This window comes from Natator depressus, chromosome 1 (genome assembly GCF_965152275.1).
Source record: "Natator depressus isolate rNatDep1 chromosome 1, rNatDep2.hap1, whole genome shotgun sequence".
Classification (NCBI taxonomy): domain Eukaryota; kingdom Metazoa; phylum Chordata; order Testudines; family Cheloniidae; genus Natator; species Natator depressus.
Window position 1 is genome coordinate 216,519,473 of NC_134234.1, and position 14,198 is coordinate 216,533,670.

Consider the following 14,198-nt stretch of genomic DNA (forward strand, 5'->3'; position numbering starts at 1 on the left):
ATAAACTCTTCTTGCACTCTTTTGTTACAGGAGATTATAAAAGAGGCTGCGCAAAAAAAATCTGTCAAAATGAGAGAAGGATAAAGAGCAGGGGAGTGGGGGTGGGGGGGGGAGGATATGAATGTGTGTACTAAAAAAGGCACCCAAAGAAATGTTTAAGCCTCTTTGGACGTATGTTGGCCTGACGGGTAGACATGAGTTAGGACAACGAATGGTAGTGAAGTTGGTCAGGTACTTAAATCCAACGTGAAATTAACCCCTCTAGCTTTATTTTCTCACCCCACTCCCCCAACGAGATCAACACGATCACAGCGGGTTGGAGATCAACACTGGACTAAAGTGAAGACCCAGGAATGCATTGTGTAACATACACCCCCTCCCGCCCCTAGAGCCACCAAAACGAGCCAGGCAAATCTAGCTCCGCTGTAAGACCACATGAATCTAAAAGGTGGTGGGAGAGGGAGAACCAGAGAAACGTGCGGGAAGGGGGGCACTTAGCGACAGTTCCCAGGGAGGAGGATGGACACAGGGAAGGGCTTGACAAACAAAAACGCTTGTTCTGGCTTTGCGGAGCAGCTGTGCTCCGACCAGGGCGATCTTTCTGCACCCGGAGTCTGTTTGGGAGGCAGGCTCAGGCTAGATGTAAGTCAGGAAACAGCAGCTGGGAGGAAGAGGCACACGCACAAAACCAGAGCGAAACAGGCTTCCTGCAAAGCCAAAGAGAAAAGAAGCCGGAGCAGAAGGAGTTAATGGGCTGACCCATAAAATCCTTCTCAAGGGCAGCGAGGCTTTGGAAAGAAAAGTGGGGCTGATCCGAAGGGGTGGGGGCGAAGGAAGGAAGAAAGTTGTGTGTGTGTGTGTGTGTGGGGGGGGGGGGGGGCTGATATAATTGTGCCTCCCAAGAAAGGTACAGGAGATCAACTCGCAGAGTAGGGCAGGAGCCCAGCCCAAGAACAGGAAGGGGATGCTGCTTCCTTTTGAAGATAGCCACGGAAAGAAGCTAGCAAATGCTTCACCAGCGTGAGCAGTGTGGGCTCCTTCCTTAAAAGCAAGTTTTCTGGAGTGGAGACTTAGAGAGAGAGAGAGGAGCCCAAAGAAGAAAGGAAGGGGCTATGGTTTCCTGGCCCCGCTGCTTTGTCTCTGGCTCCCTCTGCCTCTGGAAGATTAGCCACAGGACACAAAGATGCCCCGCTGGTCACCGCACGCCCAAGTTCAGTTTAGTTGGTGCTTCTTGCCTTTTTAGCCCGATCGCTTTCTCCGAGGGAGCAGGACGCGCAGCCCGGCAGCCTGTAGTGTAAGCTGAAGAGGGGGTTGCCTCCTAACTCATCTCAAGAGCTTGGTGGAGGCGGAAAAGAGGGGGAAAGGGAAGAAGAACTTGGAAGTGTCAAAGGAAAATTGGTGCCAGTGGAGGCAGCAGAAAGGACAAAGCAAATTAATTTGTTGCCTTTTTGTGCGTGTGCCAGTTTTTGGAGATCTTTAAAAAAAAAAAAAGCACACAGCCCCAAGCCCCAACCCCTTGGCTGGCTCTTATGGGAATGAAACACTCCTCCCGCTGCCTGCTCCTAAGGAGGAAAATGGCGGAGAATGCTACTGAGAACACCGAGGTAAGGAAGCGAGGCACAGGGACCTGTCCCCCGGACCCCCATCCCCGGACACACCCCCCGCGAGCAGCAGCGAGTGCAAAACTTTCCCCGCGCCTTCTGCTTGCTCCTGACACGGTGGCGGCTGCGTTTTTGCATGGCCCCTGCTCTGGCTGGCTTCCTCTCTAGCAGTGCGTCCAGCCCTACAGGTCAAGAACTTTCCGCCTCAATTTGCCCTGCCCTCCGGCGGCAGGCTTTGATCCGAAGCAGCTCCAAGTGCTTTGCGGCTCGGGCGAAGGAAGCGCTGGGCTCTTGGGCCGTTCCTGGACGGAGCAAACGCTCCTCAGGCCGGCGCTCGGTGCACTCCGTTGCCGCAAGCGCTGGGCAGCCGGGTGCGCAGGGGGCTGGGGAGGGGAGGAGGGGCGCCGCCTCGGGACAGCTCCGCGAGCTCTGAGGGGTTTTGTTGGGGGGGGGGGGGCGGGGGGGAGGCAGAGCTCTGCAGCACCCCGGGCAGCTCTTCGCAGACCGGCCAGGGAGTTAGGGAGCCGGGTCTCTGCAGCACCTGGGAGAGCTCCGAGCGCGGCTGCCAAGGGCAAGCAGAGCCGAAGGCTCTCGCATGGCTTGGTGAGGCGCCCCCAGGAGCTCTCCAGGGTGCTGCAGAGAGAGAGAGAGAGAGAGAGAGAGAGAGAGAGAGAATATTTTCGCTTTAGCTCCGTGTCCTTTAGCAGCCTCCCCCAGCCTTGCACTGCTTTCCTCTGGAGACGCGTCTGAGCGGTAATGGGGTCAGTAGCACCTGATACTCACTGAGCTGGCCGTGACCTGGCGGAGGCTTTCCAGGGGCTGTGGCTAGTCTCTTGCTCCCGGGGGAAAAGAGGCCGAATCAAATCCTCCGGCTGCCTGCCTGCCTGCGGGAGAGCGAGCGAGCGCCAAACGCTCGGCTTCTATTAATAGGCTATGCCCAGTGCTCTTGCTGAATATTTAACGTATGCTTACCCGATATGCAGCGCCGTGAAATGTGTATCCAGCATGGTACTGCATGCTAACCAACTCACACTCCTATTCCGCTTCAGCCTCTCTCTCTCTCTCTCTCTCTCTCACACACACAGCTGACCTCCATTCTCTTAATATCCCTGCAGAGGTAAGGCACGAGCGCGAGCTTCTGTCTGTTTCCCCTCTTTTACCGCTATTTAAAAGGGATTAGCCCCCAACCCCCTCCGTCTCCCTTGCAGTGAATCCTAACAGTGTCTGCGTGGTAGGGACACTAATCTCTGCAAACGGGTGTGTGTGGTAAAGGTCCAGGGACGTGCTTCACTCGCCCTGCTATGAGAAGAGCGGAGTTGTCTTAAACGAATATAATTCCAGCAATAAATCAAAGGAGCATGGCCTGCTCCTGCCTTACAACCCCCTCGAGTACCGTGGTAGAAGAGGCTGCTATAAATAGTAAGGAGTCAGGCAGCACATCTGTAAACTGTCCTAGTACGGATGGCACGTATTGTACCAGAGGTCCCAGATTCCTGCCCAGTACTGGAGGCAGAGGAGATAAGCCCAGCTGCTTACTTTCAGAACCCTTCATTGTCCTTAAATGGGGGCAGGGGGGGGGGGGGAGGGCTGAACGCATTAACTTTCTCTCTTCCATCTAAACTTGATATCGATGCATTTGGGGGGGGGTCTATCCCCTCTCCTGCTGTCTTGTGCAACGCTGCACCCACTGCATTATGCATCTGCAGGGATGGCTTTCTTAAAAAAAATGCACTCGGAAAGGAAGTGTATCCTGGTTACGGGCTAGGTTTTTTGCTCCTTATAATCTATGCAAATGCAAGATTTGTGAAACGAGAGCAAAATTATAGACTGGACTATTGCAGATAGACATTTTCTATTGTATATGTCTATGCATGAAGCCAGCAAGGATGCATTGATAACATCTGGTAAAATATTGTCTCGTTTATTAGCTTATTAATTTTCAGCTGTTAGCGTTTCTTAATTTTTAAAAAGGAGAGAGAGAGCGAGAGCCCCACATAATTAGAAATGCAACAGATTAAATATTGGTGTATTTTTTAAACTAGTTAACTATCAAACATCCTTATTCAGTAAAACCATAAGATGCCGAGTTGGGGCTCAAACCTGCATTCCCTGAGCCTCCCTCACCAAGCTCATCCTGAAGCCAGGGGCTGTTTTGGAAGCAGAAAGAATGTAAGATAGGGCCCTTGGTTTGCATTCTTATCATAATGAAGTTATGTAGTATCCTCAATTGGTGTCAACTGACTCCACCTGAAGTCAATGGAGTGACACTGATTTACATCAGCTGGTGATCTGGCCCATACTCTTAATTTTCTAAAGCACTAAGGTACTAGGGTGACAGGCAGTATATAAAAAAAGTGAGACACTCAGACAGATGAGCAGTTAAAACAGTTAACAAATAGCCAAAACATCACTGCCAAATTATTCTAAAATCACCTGGATCTTACTCATATTGATCTGAAGCTCTTAATAAGACAATTACATACATTTAGCATTACCATTTTGTGATAAAGGACAGTGGATTACAGAAATTCACCACACATGTAACAGCATTATCTAAGATCATCCTGGCTACAAATACTGTATGTCAAGCACTTTTCTTATACCGTACTGAGTTTTAAAAAAAATAAAAGAAATATAGACCCAGTCCCAGAAACCCCTGCTCATGCGAGAAACCCCAGTGAAATAAATGGGACTACTTGTGAGTAAAGGAGGACTATTCATGCCAGTAGGGGATTTACAGGATTAGGCCCATATTTTATCAATTTCTAGACATTTACAGTGTTAACACTGATTTATATGCACTATGGGCTAGACCCGCAAAGGGATGTAGGTGCCAAAATGCCACTTTAGGCATCTAAAACAAAAATTTAGATCCTCAACTCCCCTGCTCAGCTGCTGACTAACCCTGTAGACACTTACATTCTTTAGATGCCAACGTTGCCCTGGCAAAGTCAACATGGTGCCTAAATTTCTGTGTGTGGGCATGCACAAATCTGTCTAAATCCTGATGCTGCTTGGCTTCTCAGCACCTAAGCCCTGGTGGGATCCTCAAAATCCCGCCAGGGATTTTTAGAGGCCACTTAAGAGCACGCCTACTGCATTGGGCCCTGCACAAAACAATACTGGAGGAGCAGGTGGTGCCCCCCACTAGTAGAAGTTGTTCCACTTTGTATAAAGAATGCAATATTCATTGGGTCAGGATTAGAGACTGAGGATGACTCTATACCCCAGTGGTTAGGGCACCCACCTGGGAGACCCAGGTTTCAGCTCCAATAAATGTTTGTTTATTTTATATTCAGTGAAACAACTTCAACACGAGAAATTGAGAGAGCCCTACATCAGAATATGCCATAGCCCAGGGAGTAGGGAAATCACCTGGAGGTAGGAGGGCTGGGGCCAAGTCCCAGCTCTGACCACTGGACTACAGGGTATAAGGTCATCACCTCCTCCTGAGTTTTTTCTCTTTTTTTTGAGAAAGAACTGAGCTGGCTTGGGTACTTAACGTCTTCACAGCTGTGAAGCCCAGGTGGAGATCGGCATCTTCCTCCAGTCCAAATGTAGGCACCTAACTCCATTTGAGGGCCAACGCTTGGCCACACCCTTCTCCTCAACATTTCACTTCTGGCTAGCTTAGGTGGCCCCCTGCTCACCATGCTGGCTTCTCTGAATCACATTCTTAGAAGCCTAATTCTCCCCATGCAGTATGTGGGGAGCCAGAGTGCCTAACCTCGGGCTGAGGCTTCCGCTGGGCACCAGGGCAGCTGAAGTTACTCATTGCAATGCTGAGTGTAAGTCCCCTTTGTGGATATAGTCCTATGGGCCTGATTCAATGTCCAGTGAAGTGAAGGAGAGCCCCACCATTGACTTCAATGGGCATTGTATCAACCCCTGTATTTATGTATGAGAAGTCCATTAGAGCTCTATTTGCCAACATTTCTACAAAGCAATTCATTTGCAGGGCCTTTTATATTTCTTTATTTATACAGCACCCTGGGTGCACATGGTGCTTTACAGAAAAATAAAAGACAGGGGGCTGAAACCAAAAGCCCTCTGTGCATAGTATTCACAGTGAAGTCAATGGAAGCTCCTCTCATGGCTAGCTTGCAAGATTTGGACTGACGAGTGTACAGTCCAAAAGCCAATACTGCAGAGCTTTATTCTCAGGAACCATCCCACTGACTTCAGTGTAGGGCTATTCATGTGAATAGGGCTTTGGGATCAGTGCCTCAATTATGGGACTGATCTTATAAATCCTTATTCGCATGACCAGTCCCATTTACATCAGTGGGGCTGCTTATGTGAGTAATGGGTTCAGAAATGGGCCCTATAGCAATAATGGAAGACAGAAAGATAGAAAATAAAGGGAAAGGGGAAATTGCTTTTGGAAGAGCATTTATACAAAGTGTCCCAAAAATCCCTATTGTTGCACTTGCATGGATTGCTTGGTCTATTCTTTTAATGTGAATGGGCATGGAGGAAGGAGATGTCAGTTCTAGAGCTGAGTTTAGCAATGGAAAACAAGTCTAAAGACATGAGATTTCAGGAGGAGAGGGTGTGTGCTTGATACATAGTCTTATAGAGTGTAAGGCCAGAAGGGACCACCACATTATCTAATCTGACCTGCTATACATCACAGGCCCCCAGTACCACCCAGCACCTGCACACTAAACTGAACAACTGAAACAAGGCCAAAGTATTACAATTGTCAGGAAACTTGACAATTGTGTGCCACAGGCAGAGACTAGGAGAGACTGAGGTGCACCAGTGCCTGAGGCGTCTGGAATGTCAGGGAAATAATTAAGTGAGATGTACAGAGATAATCCTGGCAAGTGACCCACACCTACGTGCTGCAGAGGAAGACTAAAAAACCCCAGCGTCACTGCCTATTTGACTTGGGGGAACATTCCTTCCTAACCCACATATGGCAATCAGTTATACCCTGAGTATATGAGCAAGAGCCAGCCAGCCAAGTACCCGAGAGAGAGAATACTCAAAGTCACCTCAGAGTCCCTGGCCCACTCTGTCTATCTCCATTTGTGACCAACTTTGATACTTCAGAGGAAGGAAATTAAAAAAAAAAAATCTCCCAGCATACATTGGCAGGAACAAAATCCCTTCCTGACCCTTGTCAGTGGCTGTTCCAGGTGCAGGGAGTAGTGTGAAAAAAACGCATGAAGGCATGAGTGATACAAGGACTTTATAACCTGACTGCTATAGTGATAGGGGTTATATACATAGCTGAAGTCTAAGTCCCCTGTAATAAACCATCCAATGATTATACTCATCCACATGTACCATTTACATCTCTGACTGATGTCATAGTCCATAGGCTGTGGATTTCGGGGCAGGAGTACTGGGCCAGAGCCCAACCACTTCTTGGCTGGATCAGACGTGTGTGGTGTTGCAACCCTGTGTGCCAGATTGCAACACCACTCACTCAAATTTGGATGGGGTGGGTGTAGGGGTTTATGGGCTGAGGAGAGGAGGGTCAGGTTGCTGGTGGTGATGAGGTGTCTGAGAAGGGAAGAAGAGGGTCAGGCAGGGGGAGAAATCTATGCCCCCCACTTTACTGCATTTTGCAGTCCCTGTAATAGCCCTATTTTTATTACGATAGAACCTAGATGCTGCAGCTGAAACCGGGCTCCTATTGTGCTAATTGCATTACAAGCACACAGCATGGCAGCCTGTGCCCTGAAGACCTCAAAATCTAAGGAGATTAAATAAAGTATGGCAGAAAGGAAGTACTAATATCCCCATTTTACGGATGGGGAACAGATAGATTAAGTGATCTGCTAAAGGTCACACAGGATGTGTGTGGAAGAGCCAAGAAATGAATCTAGATCTCTTGAGTCCCAGTCTAGTGCCTCAACTCATAGACTTTAACATCAGAAGGGACCATCGTGATTATCTAGTCTGAGCTCCTGCACATTGCAGGCCACAGAACCTCACCCACCCACTCCTCTAATAGACCCCTAACCTCTGGCTGAGTTACTGAAGGCCTCAAATCATAGTTTAAAGACTTCAAGTTACAGAGAATCCACCATTTACATCAACCTCCCTCTATACTTACAGAAAGTCCTGGTTCTCTTCCATGGGTACAGAGGGCCACAGACACAATGAAAATCATGTGATTCTGCTGTACCCCCTGGTATGCAGGATGCCAGTAGTCCTTAAATATGGATGTGAACTCTGAATACTGCAGAGCCCAGATCTGTGAAAGCTCCTTCTCTGCCACGGTGGATGAAGACATTAAGGTGGTCTGTGTTAATGAGAAGCTCAGTGGATCTTCAACCACACAAATCCATCAGCCACCCCACTATGGATGGATGAGTGGGAAAACTGTGAGGGCTACTTGCAGCCCTGAGTCTCCACAATTACTCTGTGGCTCATGAGTAGGATTTCATTTCCCAGGCACTCCTGTGGCATGGGATTTGCCTTTCAATGAGTAATTAAAGTAAAACTCAACACAAACTAAAAACCTATTAAGAAGATTTTTGCTATTGAGAGAGGCAGCATGGCCTAGTGGCTAGATCATTGGTTTGGGACTGAAAAGACGCAGATTCTATTCCTGGCTCTGCGGCTGGCCAGCTGGTTGACCTTGGACAAATCATTGTCTCAGTTTCCTCATCTGTAAAATGGGATAATGATATTGACATCCATTGTAAAGTGCTCTGAGACCTACTGATGAAAAACACTAGATAAGCATAATGTTATTTGTTTCAGTACATGACTTCAGAACTCCATGCATGAAAGAATACCGCCGAATGGAAGTTGCTTACACCAAGAGAGATGGGACGGGAGGGTAGTGGAAGTGATGATGGACTCTGACTCATTCCGAGGCCCGGTGCCAGCCGGGTTGTAGCATGTCACCACTGAGAAAACAGCTTGTGACATGTCTTTCAACTGTACTGAGCGGTCACGTGTCCCAAAATCTTGTAACACTGGAGAGCAGACAGTTGCAATGCCAGCTGTGATGATAAACAGTGTATCTGAGTTGTATGGACCAGATCCTTAGCCCATGCTCCAGTCAGAGCTGTCTGGGAAACAGTGTTCCCATCCTGTGGGAGTTTGAGATTTTGAATATTTTTCTCATCCCAAATCAGGACTAAAAGTCAAAATTGTGAAAATGTTTGTGAACCGATACACCAAAAACCATTTCAGCTTGGGTCAAGTGTTTCGATAATTTTGAAACTTAGGTTAAAACAGGTTTTGACTTGGGAGAGTCGTGGAAATTGACCCTGCCCTGCAACTACTTTTGATTTCAACAAATCAGCATTTTCTGATAAAAACCCCATATTTTTTTCCAGAGAAGTCCCAGCTAGCTCTCCTCCAGCTGCTTTGTGCTGCTGAGACAGTGAAAAGCAGCCAGAAAGTTATCCTAAAGGGGCACCTGAGAATTCCCACTGACACAGGGGAATGCTCACGTAGTGTAGAGCTTGATTAGGGAGCAAAGCAGAGCGCATCCCATTCCATCTTATCCTCAGCTGGTGCCTTGCCTCTGCAGCCAGTATAACTTAGACTACCCCTTCAGCTACTCTGATTTATAGTGGGGGCTGTTTTGGTTTTTAGCCAGTCCAGGATTGGGGGAATGGAACTCTGGCTGAGAACCACGTTCCCCTCCCCACTCCAGTTGTGCAGGACATACATTTGGCTCAGGTGAGGATTATGCCCAGTGTAATTAAATGCTCTCTATCCCTCCTCAGAATTAACACAATGTTCAGGGTTGTGAAATCAAACACTAAAAAGTCAGGACATTCCCAGAATTAGGGTATCTCCTACATTGTTATCCTGACTCATTATAATGAAGGTATTTTGGGGTGTGCATTAATAATATAAAATAAGATCCAGGAATGTTTATATTTAATAAGAATCATAGAACTTAGAGATGGACAAGACCTACTGGATCCTCTGGTCTGTTTCCTTGCCAGTATAGGGTCATTCACTATAGCACATTTGTTGATGTCCGGTCTAATTACTCATATTGTCAAGGCCCGGCTTGACAAAGCCCTGGCTGGGATGATTTAGTTGGGGATTGGTCCTGCTTTGAGCAGGGGGTTGGACTAGATGACTTCCTGAGGTCCCTTCCAACCCTGATATTCTGTGATTCTATATGCTGTTTTGTAGTGTAGAATGTGCTGTTTGTCCTGGGGTCATTAAGGGACGGATTGTGCTTGCTTTGAGGCTGTTGTTGTTCTACACTAACCCAAGAGAGCTCCAGGAGTGTGCATGGAGGAGTGCATGGAGAGTGTGTACTCTACACAGGAACATGGGAATTGCCATCCTGGATCTGAGCTTTGGTCCACCTAGTTCAGTGTCCTGCCTCTGACAGTGACTGGCACTAGATGGTTTAATAGGCAGATGGGGGATAACTTGTCCCCTTTAGGATGGACCAATCTGCTGCCGCTTGGGTGGCTGGGTCAGAGTGGAGAATAGAATTAGTACTTTTGCCTCCCTTCCGCCCAGCCCTCCTTGCCCTGCTTGTGGTGATTTGTGCTAGGAGGATAGCAGACTTTTGTTCCCAAAGGTACCAGGAGGGGACAAGGGACAGGGCACATTCTAGTCATGACATTACACTAACCTCTTTTACTTGTAAACTATTTTTAGATCACCAATAAAAATAGTAGTGGCCGGTGAATGGCAAAGTCAGTTGCTTTGGGCTCCGATTTCAGAGCATTCTGCTGGTTAGTATGCTGCCCACCAGCTTCAGCAGCACGCTTGACTTTGATCTAGGCTTGGTTCCCCTGAGCTGTGCCAGCACTTGCTTCTGCCTGGCTGTTTATGCGTGGAGAAGCTGCGTAGAGTTCTTTGTGCGCCGCTCCTGAGCGTGGTGCCAGACGTGTTTAATCTAAAGCCTATGGGCAGAGAAGCTGGCTGTTATTCAGAAGACTCATAGGCTGTTTCTGGGAGTTGGAAGCCTAAGTGAATGAGCCAGATAGGCGCTAAATACCTGCAACTCCTATTGACTTCACTGGCCATGCTGGATGCTCAGCAACAGCACCTGGTTTACAGTCAAGCCTGTATTTTGGGGACTGAAGGGAAGGGTCAGATGGATTTTAAGTTCTGTAATAACTTGGGGTTTCCTAACCCATTTTTCTTTCCTCTGTGGGAATATTCCCTAAATACAATAACATAAAAACACGTCCATATTAAGGAGCAAGGGAACTACTCCTAGAGCCAGATGTGACTCCTCAGCCACTAGCTGTACTGGCCTGCTACAGCGGTGCCCTCACAAAGGTACAATGCCACCTGCAGTTCAGCAGTTGCCCACCCTTAGAAAGCATGCAGTGGGCAATCCTCTATGGCCAGCTAATGTCACTTGTGAGTACTGTCTTCATGGAGATTTTGTGTGTCCTGAGCACTGAGAATATGACTGTGTTCTGCTGCTACACAGAGGCACAAATGAGTGGAAAGTCCCTCGAGCCTTTTCCCCACCCTTGAGCATCTGCAAAAGCTGGACACAATTTAGCTCCTATAATGTAATAGGAAAATATATGGGCTTTATGATGGAGAGTGTATTGAACCTTGTGGTCCTGGAGATGCCTTTCGCCTCAGACAATCTAATAAAATAAAGACGTAATTTTAAAAGGCAGCGAAAATGTTGTCCCTTTTGTCTGCAAACACAAAAATTGAGTCTTGCTTTGAAAAATTGGAATGGAAGATGGATTATTTTGGTTTCATTGGATTAACAATTTGGAGAGCTAGACATCAGAATTGGAAAGGAGGAGGATTCAGACAATCACTGCCAAGACTGCTTTTTTGAAAACTCTGTTAAGTGCAGTGATGGAAAATAATTTCTCCTTGTATTCTGAGAGTGAAACGTTACAGCATCATAAATAAATCTGATTGTCTTGGCTTTCCAGTCAGAAGTGAAGATTCCAGTAACAAAACATATGCAAGGAAATTATGGAGAGAAAAAGTTCTTAGCTGAAATCTTAGACCTGGGCACAATAAATAGAGAAGTAAGTGTTAAGGTTAAGGTGTTGGCCTCGGAATTGGGAACCCACATTTAGCTTTCTGCTTTGCCACAGACTTCCCGTGTGACCATGGGCAAGTAAATGAGGGTACGTATACACTTCAAGCTGGGGATGTGATTCCCAACTCAAGGAGACATGCTACGACAATGGGAGCTAGTGTGCTAAATATAAAGGATAGCTGTGGCAGCACAAGGGGCTAGCCGACCTGAGTATGTACCCATTTGAGATGCTAGGCATGTACTCAGGCTGGTTAGCCTCTCTATTTTTAGCGTAATAGCTTGATCAGAGCTAGCTAGTGTGGGTATGCCTCCCCGAGCTGGGGATCCCACCCCCATCTCAAAGTGTAGATCTACCTTGAGTCTCTCTGTGCCTCAGTTCCCCATCAGTGCATGTAGATAATACCCCAGCTCTACCCTAACAGGAGCATTATAAAGATGGTGAGGCTCTCAGTTACTATATACAGATTAAAGATACTATATACATTAAAGATGGTGAGGCTGTCAGACACTATTTATGGATGGGGGCTGTATATAGATCATGTAAGATCTGAGGTATGGGATACACCTACTGTATTTGACTCTGACCTAACTTACAGTGGTATATCAGGAGTAACTCCACTGAAGCCAATGATGTTACACTGGTGTAAATGGAGATCGGAATCAGGCCCATGATGTAGTATCTTGCCTTTTTTCTCCCTCATTCAAGCTCTTTATTAAGTCTCTGGGGGAGTATGCGGAGACAGGGACTAGAGTACATTTTCTCTATTGAAACAGAATTTCTGTCTAGCTGCATACAGCCGCTGATGTAAATCAGCATAGTCCATTGAAGTCCATGGAGCTCTGCCAGCTGACACAAGCTGAGTATCTGGCATGTTGTTTTTTCTCCTGCATGCTTTGATGATTTTTCTTATAGTGTTTATGGAGGATGAATATTTTAATAAATAGGGTTTATAAAAAATGAATAGTAAACACAGAAATCTATGTTAAACTGATGTTTTGGGTGAAACACTTCCTGTTCATTTATTTACACAGCAAAGATCAGGCCACATCCGAGAAGCCACTTCTCTTCCCTCCCCCCGCCAATCAGATTTAGCTTCTTGCCTAATTGTACGGCTCAGCCAGCTGATGCAAAAGGAGACATCACATTTGACCTTCAGTCACATCGGGGTCTAGTCTCTTCTCTAGGGTCCCAATCCTGTGAAATATTAAGTACCACCAACTCTGATTGCCTTCACAGGCCCCACTTCTGAGGGTTGAGCCCCGTGGGTATGTCCACACCGCAAGTGTGAGCGTGATTGTAATACAAGTAGGCATACTTGTGCGAGATTTAATCCAGCTAGCACAGGTAACAAGAGAGTGAAGACGTGGTGTCATAGGCTAGCAACCTAAGTCCCTGGCAGCATTCTACATGAGCAGTTAGTCTGTGCCACCATGTCATCAGTACTACGATTGTCCATGCTAGCTAGATGAAAGCTTGCATCGGTATGCCTTCCCAAACATTGTAGGTATGCCTACTGTAAGCACCCCTTCACTTGCAGTGTAGACACCCTGTGAACTTAACTTCCTGCCTGTGTTATTCAGAGTAACATGTATTTGGAGAGGATAGTTCCACCAGGGAGTGATTCATCTGGGAGTTGAACTCATTGCCCGACAATATGTTAATTCCTTGCTATAGCCATTAGATAATTCTGCCTTCGTGGACTGAAAACTTGTTCCTACAGAGCGGGAGTGTAAGCCTACCGTGTCTCAGGCTCAGGGCACCCCCGCTGGTGGTGTCGGGGAATTGGTATATCTGCTGGATGAAGTTGTTGGGCGGCCTGCCTGGTGGCTGCGCAAATGACAGTTCAAACCTCCTGGGTGAGGGTTCAACACATCAACAGGCAGCCTACAGCTCCGGTCTCTTGATCAACCTCCTGGGTGAGGATTCAACAATCAAGCCAGCTACGGCTCTGCCCTTGTAGGTGGGGGCTGAGCCATTCGACAGTCTCTCTCTTAGGCCTCCTAGCTGGAGTAAACAACTAGCATCTATGGCTCTGGACTCCGGGTTGAGAGCTGTGCAATTCAACAGGCTAAACTTCAGACCTCCCAGGCAAGGGCAGATTAAGCAATGCCATCTGGGACTCAGGACTCCTGAATGGGCTGAGCACTGAAACAGTCTATAGGTCCGGCCTCCTGGCCAAGCAAACAACAATAGTCAGTGGCTCAGGCCTTCTAGGATGAGGGCTGAGCAGGCCACAATCAATGGTTGGAGCGCTTGGTTGTGGGCCGAGCAAATAAACAGTATCTCTGTCTTTCTGGCCTAAAGGACAGTGAGCATCCAGCCCTGGGGGGTAAGGGGAACTGGGCCCACGCTGCTCCACTGAGTTCCAGTCCAGGGAACTTGACATGATGGGTGGTCCCAACACAGGGTCAGCAGGGTAACGTGGGGTCACTGCATCGCCTCCTGGCAGCACAACAGGACCAAAGTCTTGTTACCCTGGGCTACTTCCTACTGGCTCTTGGTGGGGATGCTCCATCGCCACTGGGGCCTGGTTCCCAGTCTCACAGCCCTTCTTTCACTCCCCCTGCAGTATTGTCCACCTCTCAGGGCAGTGGTTTGCCTTTTCTGCCCACTGCTGGTTGTG

The 14,198-nt window shown here is 47.6% G+C and overlaps 1 protein-coding gene across 2 annotated transcripts in view; it reads left to right on the forward strand.

Moving 5' to 3' along the window:
• Positions 1–885: 885 nt before the first annotated feature.
• Positions 886–14,198, forward strand: part of PRMT8 (protein arginine methyltransferase 8) — a 102,164-nt gene continuing 88,851 nt past the window's right edge. For both annotated transcript variants that reach the window (XM_074935631.1, XM_074935617.1), the window contains exon 1: positions 886–1,604. In XM_074935631.1, coding sequence (XP_074791732.1) covers positions 1,530–1,604 — 75 coding nt within the window. In that variant the 5' untranslated portion in view covers positions 886–1,529. The remainder of the gene's footprint in view (positions 1,605–14,198) is intronic.